We start from the raw sequence: 19,468 nt of genomic DNA, 5'->3' as shown, positions 1-19,468 counted from the left end.
TTAGATAATGGTATGTGAGAATATAGTCAGTGCTCTGTTATAGAGCCTTTACAAAGTACATGACCTTTGACCCAGAATCCTCTTCGAGGAATTTATCCTAACCACAGGTGTATGTAAAAGTATAATTGCAAGGATACGTTGTTTATGAAAGTGAAAAAATGGAAAACTACCTAAATGTCCGTCTAGTAGTGGACTAGATAAATACAGCTATGTGATGGCATATTATACATATATGTATTTACATGATGTTAGGAGAATATGTTATTATGACTAGGGAAAATATAAGACAGAATGTTCATTATAGTTCTCCCCAAAATTTTTTAAAAATAGAAATAAGGGAAATACATGCTAAAATTTGATAGTTGGAAGATCTGTTGATAAAGCTATTTTCCTTTTCTTCTTTGTATATTCACTAAATATTCTACAAGGGACATGTAATCAGAACTGTTTTTTAAATATTCTTACTATATTAAATTATCCTACTTTATATTTTTTACAAGGTAAAACCCAAAGGCAAAGTTCGATGGACTGGTTCTCGAACACGTGGCAGGTGGAAATATTCCAGCAATGATGAAAGTGAAGGGTCTGACATTGAAAAATCATCTGCAGCTTCAGAAGAGGAAGAAGAAAAGGAAAGTGAAGAAGTCATCTTAGCAGATGATGATGAACCATGCAAAAAATGTGGCCTTCCAAACCACCCTGAGCTAGTATGTACCTGAGCTAAATGAACCGTGTTTGTATTACAGGCATACTTTGGTTGCCTGACACAGCCTAACTCTTTTGGGTTTGATCTTAATTTCCATTTTATGTGTGCAAAATAACCTTTATTTCTATTTCTCAAATAACAGCCCAGTTCTAGGGAGGATTAGGATCTTGCTTTCATTCAACCTGGTTTTTATATTGACATTTCCTCTACTTAAGCATACGCTCCTAATCTCTTCTCAGAAATCAGTTAATTTATTCAAATATTTTTATTCTGTACCTTTTTAGCAATTTTTCTTCTTCCCTTTTAAGTTACTTTATAATGATATTTCTGAAGTGGCAGCTTTAAATAAGTTAAAGCCTGAAGGCCTTGTTGCCTTTCTATTAAAACATGTAAGTCAAGGAGTAGCCTAGTAGGGCTAAGATGGGCAGTTTAGAAAAAAAATTAAGAGGATAAATTATAGGCCAGATATACTCTATGAATAGTGACAGATTTGCATGAGACTTTCTTATCTAGGAAGTAAGTTCTTCAAAGATGGCCTAAATCAGGGAAACCAGTTCCTAACCTGTATATGTATTTTTGCAGTTTGTCAGTGCTTTCTAGAGAACCTATTAAAGAAATACTCTTGTTATGCCCAATTCTCTGCAACTATCTGTTCTTTTGAATAAGTTTGACTTTAAAGACAAGCTCTACCTATTAAGTAGAAAGAGACATGAAGAAAGATGCTCCCACATATGTAGAGTTGTGTAGAACAGAAGCAAGTTATGTAAAGTTGCCTAGCACAGTTCCTGACATCTGTTGTGTGCTGAGTTAAAGCTGTTTGTGGTTTATTTGCAGTTTTCTTCCTAAGTGTTAAAATCATTAGTGGAAAGTAAATTCATTAGTGAAGTTTATCATGTCCCAGTAGTTTCAGAGAATTCAAGTAAAACATATAACTTAGAACCAGAGAATGACTTTAGCTTCGAGAATAGATGTCAGAATTACACTGAGAAGACCCTTCTAAGCATTTTTAGGATCATCAAGCTGTAAAAGTTAGGTGAAGATTTTTGTGTAGAGAAAGCAAAGAGATTTGAGATACTGGTCTTTTCTGCCCTCTAAATCAAGTAAAAATCAACACTTGTGTTTTTTCCCTACTGTTTCCTAATACTTTATTAAGCTGTGCATTTTGACTGAGGCAGAAATGCGTATCAGTGACAAAGCGGTGTGAAGAAATAGAAATAAAATGAGGTGAGCAGAAATGACATCCAGGAGGTGGAGAAAGTTGTATCTTCCTTGGAATGCACGTAGGATTTTCGTTTGGTGGTGGTGGTGGTGGTGGTGGTGGTTGTTAATTGAAGTATAGTTGATTTACAGTGTTGTGTTGGTCTCTGATGTACAGCATGGTGATTCCATTATACACACACGTATATATATATTCTTTTTCATATTCTTTTTCTTTATAGGTTATTACAAGATACTGAATATAGTTCCCTGTGCTAAAAAGTAGGACCTTGTTGTTTATCCATTTTATATATATAGTATCTGTAAATCCAAAACTCCCAGTTTATTCCTTCTCCCTCCCCCAACCCCCGGTAACCGTAAGTTTGTTTTCTTAGTCTGTGAATCTGTTTCTGTTTTGTAAATAAATTCATTTTTGTCATTCTTTTAGATTCCACATATAAGTGATATCATATGATATTTGCCTTTTGGCTTACTTCACTTAGTATGATAATCTCTAGGTCCACCCATGTTGCTGAAAATGGCATTATTTCATTCTGTTTTATAACTGAGTAGTATTCCATTGTGTTAATGTGTGTGTGTTCTTTATCCAGTTAACCGTCGATGGACATTTAGTTTCCTTCCACGTCTTGGCTATTGTAAATAGTGTTGCTGTGAACACTGGGATGCATGTATCTTGTTGAATTAGTTTGTTTGATTATCATAATAACTGCTCTGAAAATCCCATTACTGGTTACGTGCCAAAGGATTGCATTGGAAGCTGAAAATCCCAAATATATTGAACATCTTATTCCAGATATTTAATAATTGTCAAATCAAAATGTCAAGCAACTGGTACGTCTTAAGTGGTAGGGAAATGATACCGAATTAGTTGTGGTCCTTGTTCTCATTGAGCTTACAGCAGAAAAGCAATAAATTGATAGATGAGTATAGAACTCTGTGGGATTTTCCAGATGCTAAGTGGATCATTGCCTGAAGCTTGGAAATCTCACGTAGTAGTATTTATTTTAATGGCATTTAACCTTTAATGAAGAATAGAGATACTCATCATTTTAGAAGTAAATTGAGTTCTAAAAGTTTACTTTTAAGTTTGTTACTTGAAATTCAGATTATGTTTTATCAGAAACAATGGGATAAATAGAATCAGCTGCTGCCCAGGTTAGTCCACATATGGCTGTGTAATCAATCAGTCACGTGGCTGGAGTATTATATTAATATAACTTACTATTGATTTCTGAGTATTGGTAGCAAATGTTGATGCATCGTATGGAGAAGGGAGTTTTCCACTTTTAAATCACTGCACGTGTGTGCACATTCTGCCTCCCACCCTCAACTCTCCTCATGGTACGTTAGCAATTCAGAAACTGTATAGCTATATGCAAATAAACCTACATATAAATAAATGATAGGAGCCAACCTTCTCACTGTCAAAAAAGAAGTTACAAATAAGACCGAAGGCTAAAATGAAACCCGTGGTGCTGGATTAGAGGTAGAGTTATTAGTATGAACTCATGCTTACTTTAATATAGTATGTATATACATGGGTTGCTGTACATACATGCATTTCCTGGCCCCATGAGAGCTTAGAAGCAGGGATACCCAGTAGCAGTGAGCACTTAGCATCTAGATTAGGGTTTCTAAATACCAATCTCCAATAAAGGAACCAGTGCTTCTGAGAAAAATGGCTGATCTGAGGCTTAATCAGGGAGCATGTAAGATGTACCTTGGAATATCTGCTCTTGCCAGAAAGTAGGAAGTGCTTTTCAAAAAAAATAAAACCATGCAGTTGAGTCCTAAGGACACAGGGGCCAACCTGTAAACTCCTAGCATATCAATGGCTAGAACAATTTGAACAATAAATTAAATAATAGTTTTATATATAACTCAAAGAATTTTATTTTTGCAACTCTTTTATAAATCTAAAACTATTCTTCCTTCCTCCCTTTTTTAGATTGAAATTAGTTTATAATGTGTTAATTTCTTAAAATTATTTTGAAATAAAGTTTTTGTTTGTTTGTTTTGTTTTTTTAGTTTAATTCATGAGTGCACCATTTTAAGTTTTAGAGAATTGGTCATCTTAAACTCAATCAGCAAATAGTCAACTCAGGACTAATTATTGGTTGCTTTTATATTGTCCTGAGTATAGTTCCATTCCTCTCATACCTCAGTCCCTTCCGTATTTGAATTTACATGATGAAAGGAACCATGAATATTTCTTACAGGTAGGTAATGGAAATGCTACTTAACTTGGAAATTACTTGTATTTTTAAAATTCTTTGTGTGGTAGGGAAGTTTATGATACTTGAACTATAAAACTCTGTTATCAAGAATATATTGTCATAGTCCTTGTGGCACACTAAAAAAGGATTGAAACTCTAGTTCAGAAAAAACTTATTTTTCACTAAACTTTGTAGCTTAACACTTTCTTAGGTTTTTTTTTTTTTTTTTAATGTTTTTAAATGACAAGTTAGATCCCTAATTATCACAGCTTGTTTATTATTATGCTTCATGCAGATAGAATGTAGTATACTGACAAATATAGAAATGTCTTTATTTTAACTTGTCATTGAATATTAGCCATTGAGTTAGGTTGACATTAATCTGTGGTTTATTTCAGATTCTTCTATGTGACTCCTGTGACAGTGGGTACCATACTGCCTGCCTTCGCCCTCCTCTGATGATCATCCCAGATGGAGAATGGTTCTGCCCCCCTTGCCAACATGTACGACCCAGCACAGTTCTGTTTTTCCAGTCTTTGATTTTATATCCAAAGCAATAATTTTTTTTGACAGCCACCGAATATTTTTAATCTTCAAAACAATTTGTAAATACTGTTTATCTCTTTCTTAAATTTCTGTGAAATTAGAGACTGTTGAAAAAACTACCTTTTATTATTACCTTTTAGATCTTCCCTTTATTTTTTCCTAAAACAATTCTCAGAGGACCTCTGGTTTTTGTAAAATTATAATCTGTGGTTTATTTTTTTTCTCACATTTATTGAAGGCACAGTGAATCCCAAATTAAGATAATATACAAGGGAAGAAATAAGTTTCTTCCTGTTGTCTATCCTTTCTTTCATCTTCTTTTTCATTTCTGCCTACCTTCTTGTCAGTTTTGTAGATGGTATTGTTATGCACCATTATGATGGTACTCTGAATAGAAACATGAATTCTATTTCTCTCATATCTTGTATCAGGTGGATTTCTTTTGAAACCTGAAGAACAGGATTTTTTTTTGCACCCAAGGGGTTCTTTCTCTCACAGACCCAGTCTCATTTCACTTTAAAAATGATAGCCTTTATTGCATGTCTTAGTGAAATGGAGTTCTTTGGCTTTGCATTACTTTAGCAGTTACATTCTTCCGCTCTGTTCTGACCCAGTAACCATGTGGCATGGTTTTATAAATTTTTTTCCATTCTCTTTTTTAAAAATAGTGATTGGCACCATTATATTTTTCTTGTACGTGTAACCTTCTTCCTTAAAAATGTCTTGGGATTTAAAAAAAAACTTTAATCACTGTCATGTATATACATTGAACCAAATGCTATTTTAAACATTGATTACTGTCAGCAAGATAGGCACAGCATGTGTTCCTTGGCAAAGATGTAAGTTTCTTTAACATGTTTGTTATTTCAAAGATACCCCTCCTCATCTTCAATTCAGTGGATGCTGAGGCACTTCTTTAATTAAATACAAGAACATTTAAATACAAGAACCCTTATCAGCTCTCATAGCACCTTATCTACCAGCTAAAAGGCAAGTGACAATGATTGTGGAAAGGTGTTAAAAATGACACTCATCTGTTACACTTTTTCAGAAACTACTATGTGAAAAATTAGAGGAACAATTGCAGGATTTGGATGTTGCCTTAAAGAAGAAGGAGCGTGCTGAACGCAGGTATTGTGATATGTGTGTTATTGTTTTACTTGGGACTGTGACATCAGAATTGTCTTCTGGTATAGATTTAATGGTCTGTCTAAAGCAGGGATTGGCAAACTGACCTGTGGGCCAGATCTGACTCACTTCTTGTTTCTGTATTGCCAGCTAAGAATGGGCTTTTTTAGGTTTTTAAAAAGAAAACAGTAAAAGCAAAAATCATTTCATGGCACATGAAAATGATATATTTTTATTTCACTATCTGTAAAAAAAGTTTAGTTGGAATGTAGCGAGGCTTATTTGTTTCTATGTTTTCTGTGGCTGCTTTTGCTCTACAGCAGCAGAGTTCAGTAGTTGCAACAAAGACCTTACGACGCAAGCTTAATTTACTATCTGTCCTTTTACAGGAAATGTTTGCCAACCCCTGATCTAAAATATTTATCAGAACCCTACTCTGAATAAATATTGGCCTAAGTATTGTGGAGGATATGTACCTAACTAAGTATGTAGTGAGTACAAGAAAACTGTAAGAACTGGTCTGTGGTTTAGTTACTCATGTGCTCTCTTTGGGTGGGCAGAGTTAACACTGGTGAAATAAAGAGCATTTAAATGCTAAACTGTGTCCTACTGACTATAAGAGATGCCTCCCTTTTCAGTATGCCACTGCATTGTGGTATAAAGCAGTTGGAGAAGGCTTCTTGGATGAGGTAAGATTGGCGTTGAGCCTAATCTTTAAAGGGGGGCTCAAAATCAAGGCAGTAAATTTGTGTTTATTTATATGTACCTCTTTGGTCTATTATTACTAAATATTCATTCATTCCTCCTGTGTTCCAAACTAAAGAGAAAAGATGAGTAAGGCAAAGCTCTCACTTAACTGGAGCTCACCTTCTACCAGAGAATGCAGACGAGTGAACCAGTAATTCAGTAAAGCAGGCAAATGAAGGTATATCCAGAGCGTTACAAGAACGTTGTGGAGGAGCACTTTGGTTCTCCTAGGGGTTGGGCTTATCAGAGAGGTCCTTGGAAGCTAACTAGGGGTTATATATGTGGACATGCAGAAAAAGGATTTTTCAGGCAAAGAGCACAATGCGAGCAAAGACAGTGTAAATGTGAGAGTAGAAGAGTGGTGGGGGATGAAGCTATAGAAGTAAACTGAGGCAGAATTGTGAACAGCTTTGCATAACTGGCTAGGAGATTTTAATTATTCTCTAGAGGCAGTGGGGGAGCCGTCAAAGGAGGGATATGCATAGTCAGACTTTTATTTCAGGAAAAATTAACTGGTAAAAGTAAGAAGAAGAAATTAGAATTGAGGCTATTGGAATAGCATCCATGAAATCCAGTGATGCCTGAACTAGGGCAGTCATCATGATAGTAAAGAGGAGAGGTTGGGGAGAGTTTTCAGAGGTTTAATCAACAGGACTTAATGCCTGCGTGTACATAGTATGAAAAAAATCCAAGCAATATCCCCTGATTTGTCTTCATTTGCTCCTACTTTTAGCATTTGCCTGCTGTCACATAGTATTTCCCCCCAAAATTTAGTTCATCTTAAGGCAGTCAACTCATACCATGATCCACACCCTTTACTCTGTGCAAAGGTGAGCCTTAAAAATGGGTTCAGCCTCTGGGTCCTGTTCATCCATTATTACTCAGCTTGAGCACTCTCTGGCTTATAATGGATACTGCTTAGTTTAAAGGCAGAGTTTATCTCTAAAGTTCACTAGGAGATAAAAGTAGTACTTTGGGTTTTTCTTTAATTAGCTGTCTAAATACCTTTATATTTAAGAACTCTAATAGCCCTGTGTATAATTATTAGACTATTTTGATGTGTGAATTGCTCCTGTGTTATTTTTTGATGCTGGAAAAAAAATCTAACTAAAGATACTTTAAATTAAATCATAATTAAAAATTAGACTCAGTTTTCATGAAATTTTGCTGCGCTTCTGGGAAATGAGTAGTTTTTCTTATGTTCTGAAGCTGATCTGACTTAGCAGTGTAGACAGCTAATAGGCTTATCCTTTAAAGTCTTGGAAGAAAATGGATTTTTCTAAATGCCAAGAATGTAAACCACTAAGAATTTGTCTTCAACTCACATTATATCTGTTCTTTCTTTTTTTGAGGGGCGGGGGGTCATGTCAGTCCTTCAATATTGTTCTCCTTTATTTTTTTAAATTTTTTAAACATTTTTTATTGAGTTATAGTCATTTTACAATGTCATGTTAGATTCCAGTGTAGAGCACAATTTTTCAGTTATATGTGAACATACATATATTCATTGTCACATTCTTTTTCACTGTGAGCTATCACAAGATCTTGTATATATTTCCCTGTGCTATACAGTATAGTCTTGTTTATCTGTTCTGCATATGCCTGACAGTATCTACAAATTTTGAACTCCCAGTCTGTCCCTTCCCACCCCCTGCCCCCTATCTGTTTGTTCTTTGGAGGCTTATGATGCTTATACCTTTTATATGTGGAAAAGTTGGTGAACATTTATTTTACTCTTGCTTCACACACTGTAGGATATGCTGCTGCAATTAAGAAATGCTTTAAATTTCAGAAATTTATGTTAAAATGTGCCACAACATTTGTTTACACTATTAGTCTCCCATATACTAGTTCATTCACTTTCTCTTCTCTGCTTGGCATAATCCTCTTTACTAAATGTCTTCCTTTAGGAGGACATCTGTAATATGAGAACAAATACATGTGTGTGTGTATGCATGACTGGGACATGGTGATGTACACCAGAAATTGGCACACTGTAGCTGACTTCAGTTTTTAAAAATTAAAAAGTTAAAAAGAAGACATCTGTAATTATAGGTTTAGATCACACACTAAATCCTATATGAGAGACCATTCTGGGACAAGGCCAGTTAACTTAATTGTTACTGTTGCTTGTTAATTCTCTCCTATATCTGGTTAACAAAGGTTTCATTTATTTATGACTCCTAATATAGGTGTATGTTTCTAAAGTAAATATTTACTGTAAATTCCAGATGACTTCATCTCTTTAAAAATGAGCATTTTTATTTATCCTGTTTTAAATCTGTAAAATAATTTTTCTGGCCCTCACTCATCCTAGCAATTTAGAGGCTTGCTTATCATTTTCCCCTTTGTTTGTGCATTTATTCAAGATTTAATGAACATTTATTGAGCACCTACTTTATGCCAGGCACTATAATCAACATGAAGTATATAATATGTGGGTGGGCTCTGGTATGGTGGAAAAGAAGGATGTGTCAGTGAATAATTGTAAATTAGCCAGCAACTATCTATAGAGCTAGAACTGTGATGCTCTGTGAAATCCGATGATTCAGAAGTCCATTCAACATTTAATTTATAAACACCCCTTCCAGGACTTGTACTGTACTTCCAGAGTACTATTACTAGTGCTTTGTTAGCAGAGTTGGATTTAATCAGGGTTGGAATATAACAGAGGATGGAGAGAAGGAGACAAGGAATTTGAGAGTGTATGCAAAGGAGTATTTAATAATGATGGCCCGTAGAGTCTAAGCCAGGTAAGGGGGAAAGTAAGGACATGAAGGGAGTGACGGACAGTGAAAAGAGGGTAGGGTCAGTGGGTAGAGGTCCCACTGGAGTCAGAGAATTGTTAAAGTAAGTGTACCAGAGGGAGTGAGCTGGAAGTAGAAGTCAGAGAATAGGATCCTTGAAATAGAAATTTTAGAAGGGATGTGGTTGTTGGTAATAATAAGGTCTGGGCCCAGTATGATCATTGAGCTAAGTAATGAGATGGAATGAAAGATGTGACTTTCCATAAGATTACTGAGCAAGAGAATGCTTTGATGAGGGATCATACTTACTTTCAAGATCTTACTCAGATATCACCACCTATTTAAAGCCTTCCCAAATTTCCCAGCTTTTCAGACAAAATCTATTCCATTTTCATGTCTACATTATACTTGTTCATAATAGGCTACAGTCAGTTGTTAAATAATTGTGAGGGCAAGAACCATGTCTTATTTACCTTTGGATTTCCAAGCCTGACAAAAATTATGACCTAATATGAAACATGACTATTTTTTGAGCTGAGCTGAGAAGAGAAGTAATGGTCAAGTGAAAGATTTTGAGGTAAAAAAGGAAACTGATATCACAGTAAACTTGGTGAAGGTAAAGAGAGACATGTCAAACATATTTAATAACAAAGAGCTCAAGTTCTGACTTATCCATGAAGCCTTCCTTGTTAATTACCACTGGTACTGTTCTTGCCTTTCCTAGTTTGTAGTTCATTAACTGTACCATTTTTTAATCAGGTTTTGATTTAAATAACTGCCATTTTCTTACACACCAGCTTTTACTTGACAGCGTCATAACCCTTCTCTGAAAAGACCATTAGATTATTCTTAGCAGGGCCCCAGGTTTTTAAAGCGGTTAAGGCTGTATTCTATAGGACCATTCACCTTGGTCATTAATGTTCTGTGTGGGGCATCACAAATAAAGGGAGGAGTGGTGGTTATTATTTCTGTTCAGTTGAACATACACTGGCATGTATATAAGAGCTCAGCTGTCCTTGGTGAATTAAATTAACTTTGGGAGAACCAGAGAAAGCTGCTTTTGTATAAAATTTGTTGAATTAAAATCAGCAAAGGTTTGTTTCTTTGAAATGAAACTCTGGAGATGTCATTAGTGCTCATAAATCCACATTTCCTGGAGAATTATTAACTGGCTCTGAAGATTATCTTTGTTGTAAGCATCCTAGAGTGCAGAGCTGAATGGCTGCATTGCTGTTTTTTTTTTTCTGCAAACAAGAAGTGAATGGTCTCAGAGTCATTCACACACAGTATTAGAAGAACTTTCAGCATAACAAAGATCTAAGTTACCCAGAGTTGGCTTTCCATCTAATCGCTTTGTCAGTGACTTGCAGCATGACTCTTTTCATCGTATTTCTTTTTCTAATTCACTTACAGGTTTTATTTCACTGGTATAAGTCACTTCTAAAGCTGCAATTTTCATATCTTAGGGAAGTTGTGTGCCTGCCACCAACTGATACCAATACTATAAATTTTATAGATAATAACTAACATGTCTGTGATCTAGCCTCTGCTGTTACCATGAAATCATAATTTTAGTATTATCTGTGTTAGTAATGTTTTTGTAACAATTTTACTTTCAGTAAATCTCATTTCTTTATGTGCTTGTTTTTCACTTAAAGGAAAGAACGCTTGGTGTATGTGGGTATCAGCATTGAAAACATCATTCCTCCACAAGTAAGTTTCTGGTTTGTTGTGTTTTTAAAGAAGAGACTGCCAAAATTGTTCTAAAATTTAACTCATTTTATGTAAGTTATTTTAAGTGTATAGTGTACCTGTTTGATTAAAAATGAAAACTTAGTACCTTAAAGAAGTTACCCTAATCCCCCATGATTAAAGTTATGTGTATGCAGATAGCCCCAAAATGTAATACCACATCTGAACCAAGTTTATAGCTCACCCCTATGAGGTTTATGTTCTTTTGTGTTTTTACCCTAAGTTGGGTAATTTGTTTTTAGCTTCTTTATGTGCTGTTTATGTAAAGTGATTAAAGTATAGTTCAGAGAGATTTGTTTTTTAATTCCCTGCTTCTGGGGTTATCAGAAACTTCAATTTGTGTTCTTACAGCTTGGTTTCTTTGAAGAGGTGTCATTGTTTTGCATTTATTAGTCTAATTTGTAATTAAGAAATCTATATCATGAGTGAAAGTATATGTAACATGATTTCCACTTGAAATTTTCTTAGTTTTATACATAGTTTCATTCAGGCCTATTTAAATCACACACTGAAATAGCCTGTCTTGATTAGTTATTTTTTCCAGCCTCCTGCCACTTTCTTCCTCTAAATCCATTATTTCATTTACTCAGCATATTATCAGTGGATAAACTTCATTGTGATTGTTTTTAAAGGGGGTAATTATAAACTCACAGAAGCGTAAGTTAATACAGAGTGTTTCATCCTTCGATTACCAATATTCTTTTTAATCTCTGTACTTAGTGTTGCCCTGTTTATTCAGTTTGAGGGGGATCTTTTCACTTTTTTAAACCATTTACATGTACTACCTAGGCGGACATTAGAAAGCCAAGGAACTTTGTTCTGTTATGAGTAAAAACCTGTATATTTATTATCATATTTTTAAACCAGGAGCCAGATTTTTCTGAAGATCATGAAGAAAAGAAAAAAGATTCCAAAAAATCCAAAGCAAACTTACTTGAAAGAAGGTCAACAAGAACACGGAAATGTATAAGTTATAGGTATGGAATCTGTAGAAATGGCTACAATAAAAGAGTGGAAAATGTTTTTAAAACAAGCTAACTCTGATGTATATTCTTTTCCATCACAGTGATTATTAGAAGTTGTACATATATTTCTTATTTACCTTCTTTAGAATTGTAGAGCAGCCAGCCTCATCCTTCCCAAATGTAAATTTCTTCATACTATCCTCTTCTGTTTAACATACTTTGCCCAGTTTCTTGGAGCAAGGACGTGTGCTTTTAAGAAGGCCCACTGGCACTGCATAACCTGCCCTGTACTCAGCTTTTCAGCTCCATCTCATCCACATTTTCCCTTACTCCTAGCGTAGCCACACTGTCTTCTTTCAGTCCCTTTGCACATGCTGTTTCTTCTGCCTAGAATTTCTCTCCATTTTTTACATTGTTAACAACCTTCTCTTGATCAGATCACTCTGTTATATCCCCTCATAGCAACGAGTTCTTCTCTTGAAAGTACTTACCACAGTTGTAATGATTGTGATTTTAATTATTTGATTAATATTTCTCTCCCCCACTGTACTGCTACCATGAAGGTAAGTACCATATCTGTGTTATGCATCCCTCTGTTCTTGACAGCTAGCATAGTGCTTCATCATTGCCTACTGAAAGAATCAATAAATATAAATACAGTACCGTCTGCCACCAGAAATGCCAGAGAGAGAGAAAAATTCTTCCATGGTCACTCTATTAGTAATTAAACCTAGACTCTAACCTTATCTTCTGATTGTTTGCTAGTCTAGTGTTCTTTCCACTAAATCAGCCTGTCTCACTCAAATAATAAATAATTGATATTTTAATTATTTTAGACCATTGTTAGACAACTTCAAAATCTTTTAACTTGAATAAGTGGAGATGAAAAACAAAGTTGATTTTATAAGACTTTGAGCTTGCTTCCTATTTATAAACTTTCATCAGTGATCAGGGAAGAGTTCCCCTTATGTAGTTTGCTGTTGTTACTGTTAAAACTTTATAAAATGCAGCAGGATCAGTAAGAGGAAAATCCTTAATACATGTAGGAATGGTGTCCATTTTATTCTTTAAGAAGAAAAAAAATCCTTGAAAAAGGAAAAGTACCATTTTATATAAAAGCATTATAACTAATGAAGTCAAAACCTACTGACAGGAAGTCTAAGTGTTAATTCTCCTCTAACACAATGAATGTATTCCTAAAAATTGCCATGCTGTACAAAGTCACATAATAAAAACCATAGGGATTATGGGGAATAGGGAGTTACGGCCACATATTCAAAAACTTCATTAGTCACATGTTTAAAAAAAAAAAAGAATCTAATCAGAATGGTGGTACTGTTTGACACGTTAAAAGAGATAACATCAATACTACAATAAATAGGACATTTTATGTTGAAAACAGCCCTGGAGTTTGTCTGTAGAAGTGTTTGTGAGAATAGTTGCATTTTGTAATTTATTGTGTAGTGGTAAAAGGGGGCCTATCTGAAATCAGCCAGAAAGATAATAACACCAGATGCAGAAGGCTATGGCTAATAACACACATGAGATGGGCTTAGGAGCCAGTAGATGTTTATAAGGTGTGTTCATTCTGCATTTTGAATATTCCTAAGCAGCTAAGTGTAGTTTTCTACATTTACCTAGTATTTCTCACAAATGGAATTAAATATGAGCAAGTATGAAATGCATGTTATGCTTGAATTACTTCCTAAATATCAGTCATGTTGGAACAAATTTACATTATCAGAACAAGGATTATAGAACTGCATTGTCTTTCAATCCTGATGTAATTGTGGTTATTAAAGGAAGCAGAGATTTGTTTTATTAGCATTTCATCTTGGATATATACCCAGAAGTGGGATTACTGGATCATACGATAGTTGTATTTTGGGTTTTTTCGAGGAACCTCCATACTTTGTCCCTGACAGCTGCACCATTTTGCATTCCCACCAACAGTGGTACAGAGTTGCTGGGTTCTCCACATCCTTGCCAACACTTGTTTGCTTTTGTCTTTTTCATGGTGGCCATCCTAGCAGATGTGAGGTGATGTCTTATGGTTTTGATTTGCATTTCCTTGATGGCTGATGATGTTGAGTATCTTTTCATATGCTTGTTGGGCATTTGTATGTCTCTCGTCACTTTTCATTAATTCCTTCTGCTTCTTAGTACTTTTTAAAGAAATTTCATGGGATCCTTCATATGCTTTCTCTAATTTTTTTAAAGTTTGATTGTTCAGATTTAAGCTCTAAATACACCTAGAGTTCACTTTGTAGGTGGGGTGCAGCAGAACTGTTACGAGTATAAAGTGTAAAGCACTTAATAAAGTATCAACACAGAAAAAGGACCAACTCCCCCAAGATTTTATCATTACTATCATTTAATAATTGTTTATCACTTTCTTACTGCACCTAAAAGAGGATGACATCAGAGTTGACTAGAAAGAGCATTGTATTGGGGACCAGAAGACTTAAGATTATAGTCCTCACCATGCCACTGATTTGAGTGGTCAGTCCATTGCCCTGGGTCTTGGTTGCCACACCTATGATGGTGGACTAACCCAGATGATCCCTTTAGCCTTAAAATTATATAACAGTAGTATAAGAATTTACTATAAACTGTGTTCTTTGCCATAAAATGTGTTGTGTGATTCATTTCTTTATGCCCTGCTAACGCTATCCATCCAATAGAATTTACTGGTTATGAAAATGTTCTGTTTCTTTGCTGTCCAGTATGGGAGTCAGTAGCCATGTGTCACTGTTGAGCACCTGAAATATGGCTAGTGAGGAACAGAATTTTTCATTTTAATTAATTTAAATATAAATACCCACATGTAATTACCATATTTAGCATTGTCTTCCACAAGTCACTTTGAGGTTATCCTTTGATTACCTCAGTCCTAAAGTGAAAGGACTTTTGTAAGTGAAGAAATCTTAGGGATTATCGAGTCTTGATCTTTTCTGTTAAGTTGGAGGAAATATCTCTTGTAAGAAAAAGTACGTTTACCTACTTCTATAATTCTGACCATCTGTGTGAGTTTCAGTAGTAATAATATAATCTCTAATAATAATAATATATTCCTCACACTTAGTATTATTTCTATTCTAGAACACTAATTTTGTTCAGCTTACTTTGTCCTGTGATTTGTGTAATCAGGGGTTGGCAAACTATGGCCTGTGGGCCAGTCCAACTCACTGCCAGTTTATGTATAGCATGTGACCTAGGAGTGGTTTTTACATTTATAAGTGGTTGAAAAAAAGAACCAGAAGGAGAAAATTACATGAAATTCAAACCACAGTGTCTTTTAAATACAGTTACCATGGAACACAGCTGAGTTCATTCATTATATTGTCTGGCTGACTTGGCACCACAGTGGCAGAGCTGGGTAGTTACAAGAGACTGTACAGTTTGCAAAGCCTAGAGTATTTACTGTCTGGCCCTTTACAAAAATGTTTCCTGATGCCTGGTATAGATGATCTTTGAAAATGAAAAACAACAACTTAGATACTGACTTACAAAACCCTATCTTACCAAAGAAATTGAGGTTATAAGGAGCCAGGTGATGTGGCCCAAGCCCCACAGCTCCAAAGCAGTAGAGAAGTTTCACATTCAGGCCCTTTTTACTTCAGAGACAAATCTCCTAACCCTTATGCCAGGACAGGCTCTAATGTGATTGTTGTATATATTTTAGATTTGATGAGTTTGATGAAGCAATTGATGAAGCTATAGAAGATGATATCAAAGAGGCTGATGGAGGAGGTATGTGTTTATCATTCTTCTTCAACTTGGTCAGTATGTCAACTAAAGTGCCCTGGTTAGAGCAGTGAGCAAGCATATTTTCATATTCCCCTTGGTATGTATCACAGTCACTACTGATCTTAAATGGCTGAAATTCAAAATCATCTGTGGACACAGTGTCAGTGTGTAGACTGAGATCTTACTAATTTTTTAAAAAGTAGTTTGTTTTATGATCTGATATAAAACATAAATGTTCCTCTTCAGATTAAAAAATGTACTTCTGAGGCGGGTTGGGAGGGTACAGCTCAGTCGTAGAGTGCATGCTTAGCATGCACAGAGTCCTGGGTTCATTCCCCAGCACCTCTATTAAATAATCAATCAATCAGTCAAATTACCCCCTCCTTCAAATTTACTTCTGTTTCCAAACAGAAAACTGAGTGAAACTTTGCTTTTGTCTTTCCATTTTTAGATTACTACTGCTACAAAGTCTCAAAAATTATGGATGATCAGAATATAAATGATTGTTTTCAGTTAACATTTTAAAAATCATTTATTAATTTCATAGTCTCTAACAGGCAACATTAAAATAGAATTTGAAGGTAATTTAATTAAAGAGCTGTGTGGGCAATTACCAGTGCTGCAGTGTGGAGCATTGTGATTTCTGTGTAGTTATTACGAAAGCTCTAGAAAGGATTCGTAATAAGTAGGCTATTGTAGTGGAACTGAAGAGGTCACTAGCTTTTCCAGACATGTATGCCTTATTTACATCTTTACTGCTGAATTCTCACTTTTTCTATCCTGCAAACATAGTTTAAAAAAAAAAATGGATTGGCCTCTTTCTAAAGCCGTCTCCAAAAGACAGCTTTCAAGAAGAGATTCTTGAGTGACTGCTAATAGGTATGAGGTTCCTTTTTGGGGTGATGAAAGGGCTCTGGAATTGGTGGTGACGGTTGCACAACTTTGTGACTATACTAAAAACCTCTGAATTATATACTTTAGAAGGGTGAATATCATGGTATGTGAATTGTATTAAAATATTTTTTAAAAGAAGTTCTCCTCACAGTGAACTTCTATTTAGTAGGGTAAACCTCTACTTGGGAACTCTGTCAGCTAAAGTTGTGAGAAAATTGCATATTTGTAGGAAGAAAATGAAGAAATCCAAAGAAAAGCTATTAAGCATGATTAAGTACAATATGTAAATATTAAAGGGAAGCTTTTAATAAATACACAGTTGTCTTTCTCTCTCCTTCCCTCTCTTTCCGTCACCCCCACCCTCCTGCCCCTAAACTCAGGTGTTGGCCGAGGAAAAGATATCTCCACCATTACAGGCCACCGTGGAAAAGACATCTCTACTATTTTGGATGAAGAGAGGAAAGAAAATAAACGACCCCAGAGGGCAGCTGCTGCTCGCCGGAAGAAACGCCGGCGACTAAATGACCTGGACAGTGACAGTAACCTGGATGAAGAAGAGAGTGAGGATGAATTCAAGATCAGTGATGGGTATGTGGTCTGTCAGTAGAACCTGTTCCCTAGATCCAGGCTTGAACAGGGCTGGTAGAGAAGCTTGGCCCTGCTGTGATGGGGCTCTTGTGATTGCACATAGGCAATCTCTTTATTGTCCGGATATTAAAACAGATTCAAGGATGCTGATTTTTGTTCTTTTTAGATTAAAACAAAGTAGGTTGTTTATTTAATATTCAAGATTGTATTTAAATTTCATGAACTGTAATTGAGCATTCATTTGTTGTGTACCTCTGTGCCCTCTGTGCCCCCTTCTGCCACCATGACCATGAGAGGTTCCCAGTCAAATATGAAAAATGGAGAAGAACAAGTAACTAGAAACTGTTCTCTGGTGACCACAGGGGGTTTGCGTTGGGGCAGGTAATTCAGTATGGATGATCAGAAAAGTCTTCCCTGCAGAGCAGCTATCGAAACAATACTGCAGAGTTTCTCCTCTCACATTGTTAATGGAGGAAACATTTAAACCACAAAAAATCATTCTGCATTATTGCTACTAAAATACAGGTAAAGCATAAGTCAGAGTATGTATAAATAAATACATACTAACTTTTAAATATATATAAATAAGTACATATAAATTTAAAAAAAAAGTCTGTATGGAGGAGAGTCAGATCAATCTAGGAAGGTCAAGGAAAGCCTCAGAGTGGAAATAAAGCTTGATCTGCAATTTGAAGAATGAATTGAACAGATTGATGAATTTGGGATTATAAGCAGTATGAGGAAAGAAAGTATTCTAAGCTGAAAAGTCATGTATCCAAGGCAGCAAGGCATAAAAATATTATGGGATATTTAGGAAACTCCTGGTGTGTCACGATAGCAAGAATGGAGGAGAAAGCAGAGAGTGCCCTGCTGGAGATGTGGCCAGGACATAAAAAGGAACCAGATGATGGAGTGTTTTGTTTGTCATGCATAGGAATTTGGACTCTATCCTGAAGATGATGAAAACCCACTAAAGGGTTTTTAAACACCAGACTAATAGGAGTTTTATGTTTCAGAAGGGTTCATCCTGGCATTCATTGGGAGGATATGTTGAGGGGAAATGAGTCTAGAGATTAGAGAGACTTCAAGGAATTGCTGTAGTAGTTGAGATGGGAGATGAGAGCCTGAACAGAGAAGAGGGACGGGTTTGAGACATTGTCTGTAAGAAGTAGACTTAGGAGGAATTAGTAATTGATCAGATGTGAGAAAGAGAGAGAGAAATCAGGATAAATACCAAGTTTCTCCTTTGAGTTACTGGATCGGTGTTGGTACCAAATACCAGCTTAGGGAAAAGAAGAGAGGTAGGTTAGGAAATAATGAGTTTGCGTTGGGGCATGTTGAATTTAAAGTACATGGGGAATATCTCAAGAGGCCAAAGCAATTTATATACAAAAATAAACATCAGTTCATCTTCATAACTTCTTAAAAAAGGATAGGTAGCAAAACATCTCTTCATTTTATTAACAGGGAAATTGATACAATTATTTAGATATTTTACATCAGACATTGTGTAATGATTCACTGGACTTGTTCAAAATTGAACTCAGAACTCAAACATGGGTTTATGGTTTTAAATGTACTATTATAATTCATCTGGTTTCTCTTGGACAGATCTCAAGATGAGTTTGTTGTATCCGATGAGAACCCAGATGAAAGTGAAGAAGACCCGCCATCTAATGATGACAGCGACACTGATTTCTGTAGCCGGAGACTAAGGCGACATCCCTCCCGGCCGATGAGGCAGAGCAGGCGTTTGCGGAGAAAGACCCCAAAGAAAAAGTACTCTGATGATGACGAAGAGGAGGAGTCTGAGGAGAATAGTAGAGACTCTGGTAAAAATAATTTGTGTCCACATCTCACCAAGTCAATAAATTTTTATGATTTCCGGAGTTAAGATTTCTTAAATTTCCATTCAGTTGTAATACAAGCTTTCTGATAAAAATATTGAGTTCTATTCTTACAGTTCACCACCGACTAAATCTTTCATGTAAGATATGTAAATGGATATGTTAACTTCATACCAAGTTCATTAAGGATTGTGATGAATCCTTTTGATGCCAGGTGTTTCCATGCCTAGATTTTACCTTCACAGTGTTTTTTGGGAATCATTCTTAATAAGCTGAGAACATTTTTCTCAGATGTCACCAGTTATTTCTATCACGGTCAGTGATTTGTTAGTTTTCATAAATTAGCAGTGGTTGATGTTACTGT

General features: G+C 35.6%; 1 protein-coding gene across 1 annotated transcript in view; it reads left to right on the top strand.

The window, feature by feature from the left end:
* Nucleotides 1-19,468, top strand: part of RSF1 (remodeling and spacing factor 1) — a 124,563-nt gene that overhangs the window by 92,911 nt on the left and 12,184 nt on the right. The window contains 8 exon segments of the mRNA XM_010973458.3: nt 501-707; nt 4,539-4,643; nt 5,738-5,817; nt 10,967-11,021; nt 11,928-12,037; nt 15,711-15,778; nt 17,050-17,257; nt 18,869-19,089. Coding sequence (XP_010971760.2) covers nt 501-707; nt 4,539-4,643; nt 5,738-5,817; nt 10,967-11,021; nt 11,928-12,037; nt 15,711-15,778; nt 17,050-17,257; nt 18,869-19,089 — 1,054 coding nt within the window.

This window comes from Camelus bactrianus, chromosome 10, assembly GCF_048773025.1.
Source record: "Camelus bactrianus isolate YW-2024 breed Bactrian camel chromosome 10, ASM4877302v1, whole genome shotgun sequence".
NCBI lineage: Eukaryota > Metazoa > Chordata > Mammalia > Artiodactyla > Camelidae > Camelus > Camelus bactrianus.
Note: the sequence above shows the minus strand (reverse complement) of the source record. Positions and strands in the feature narration are given on the sequence as shown.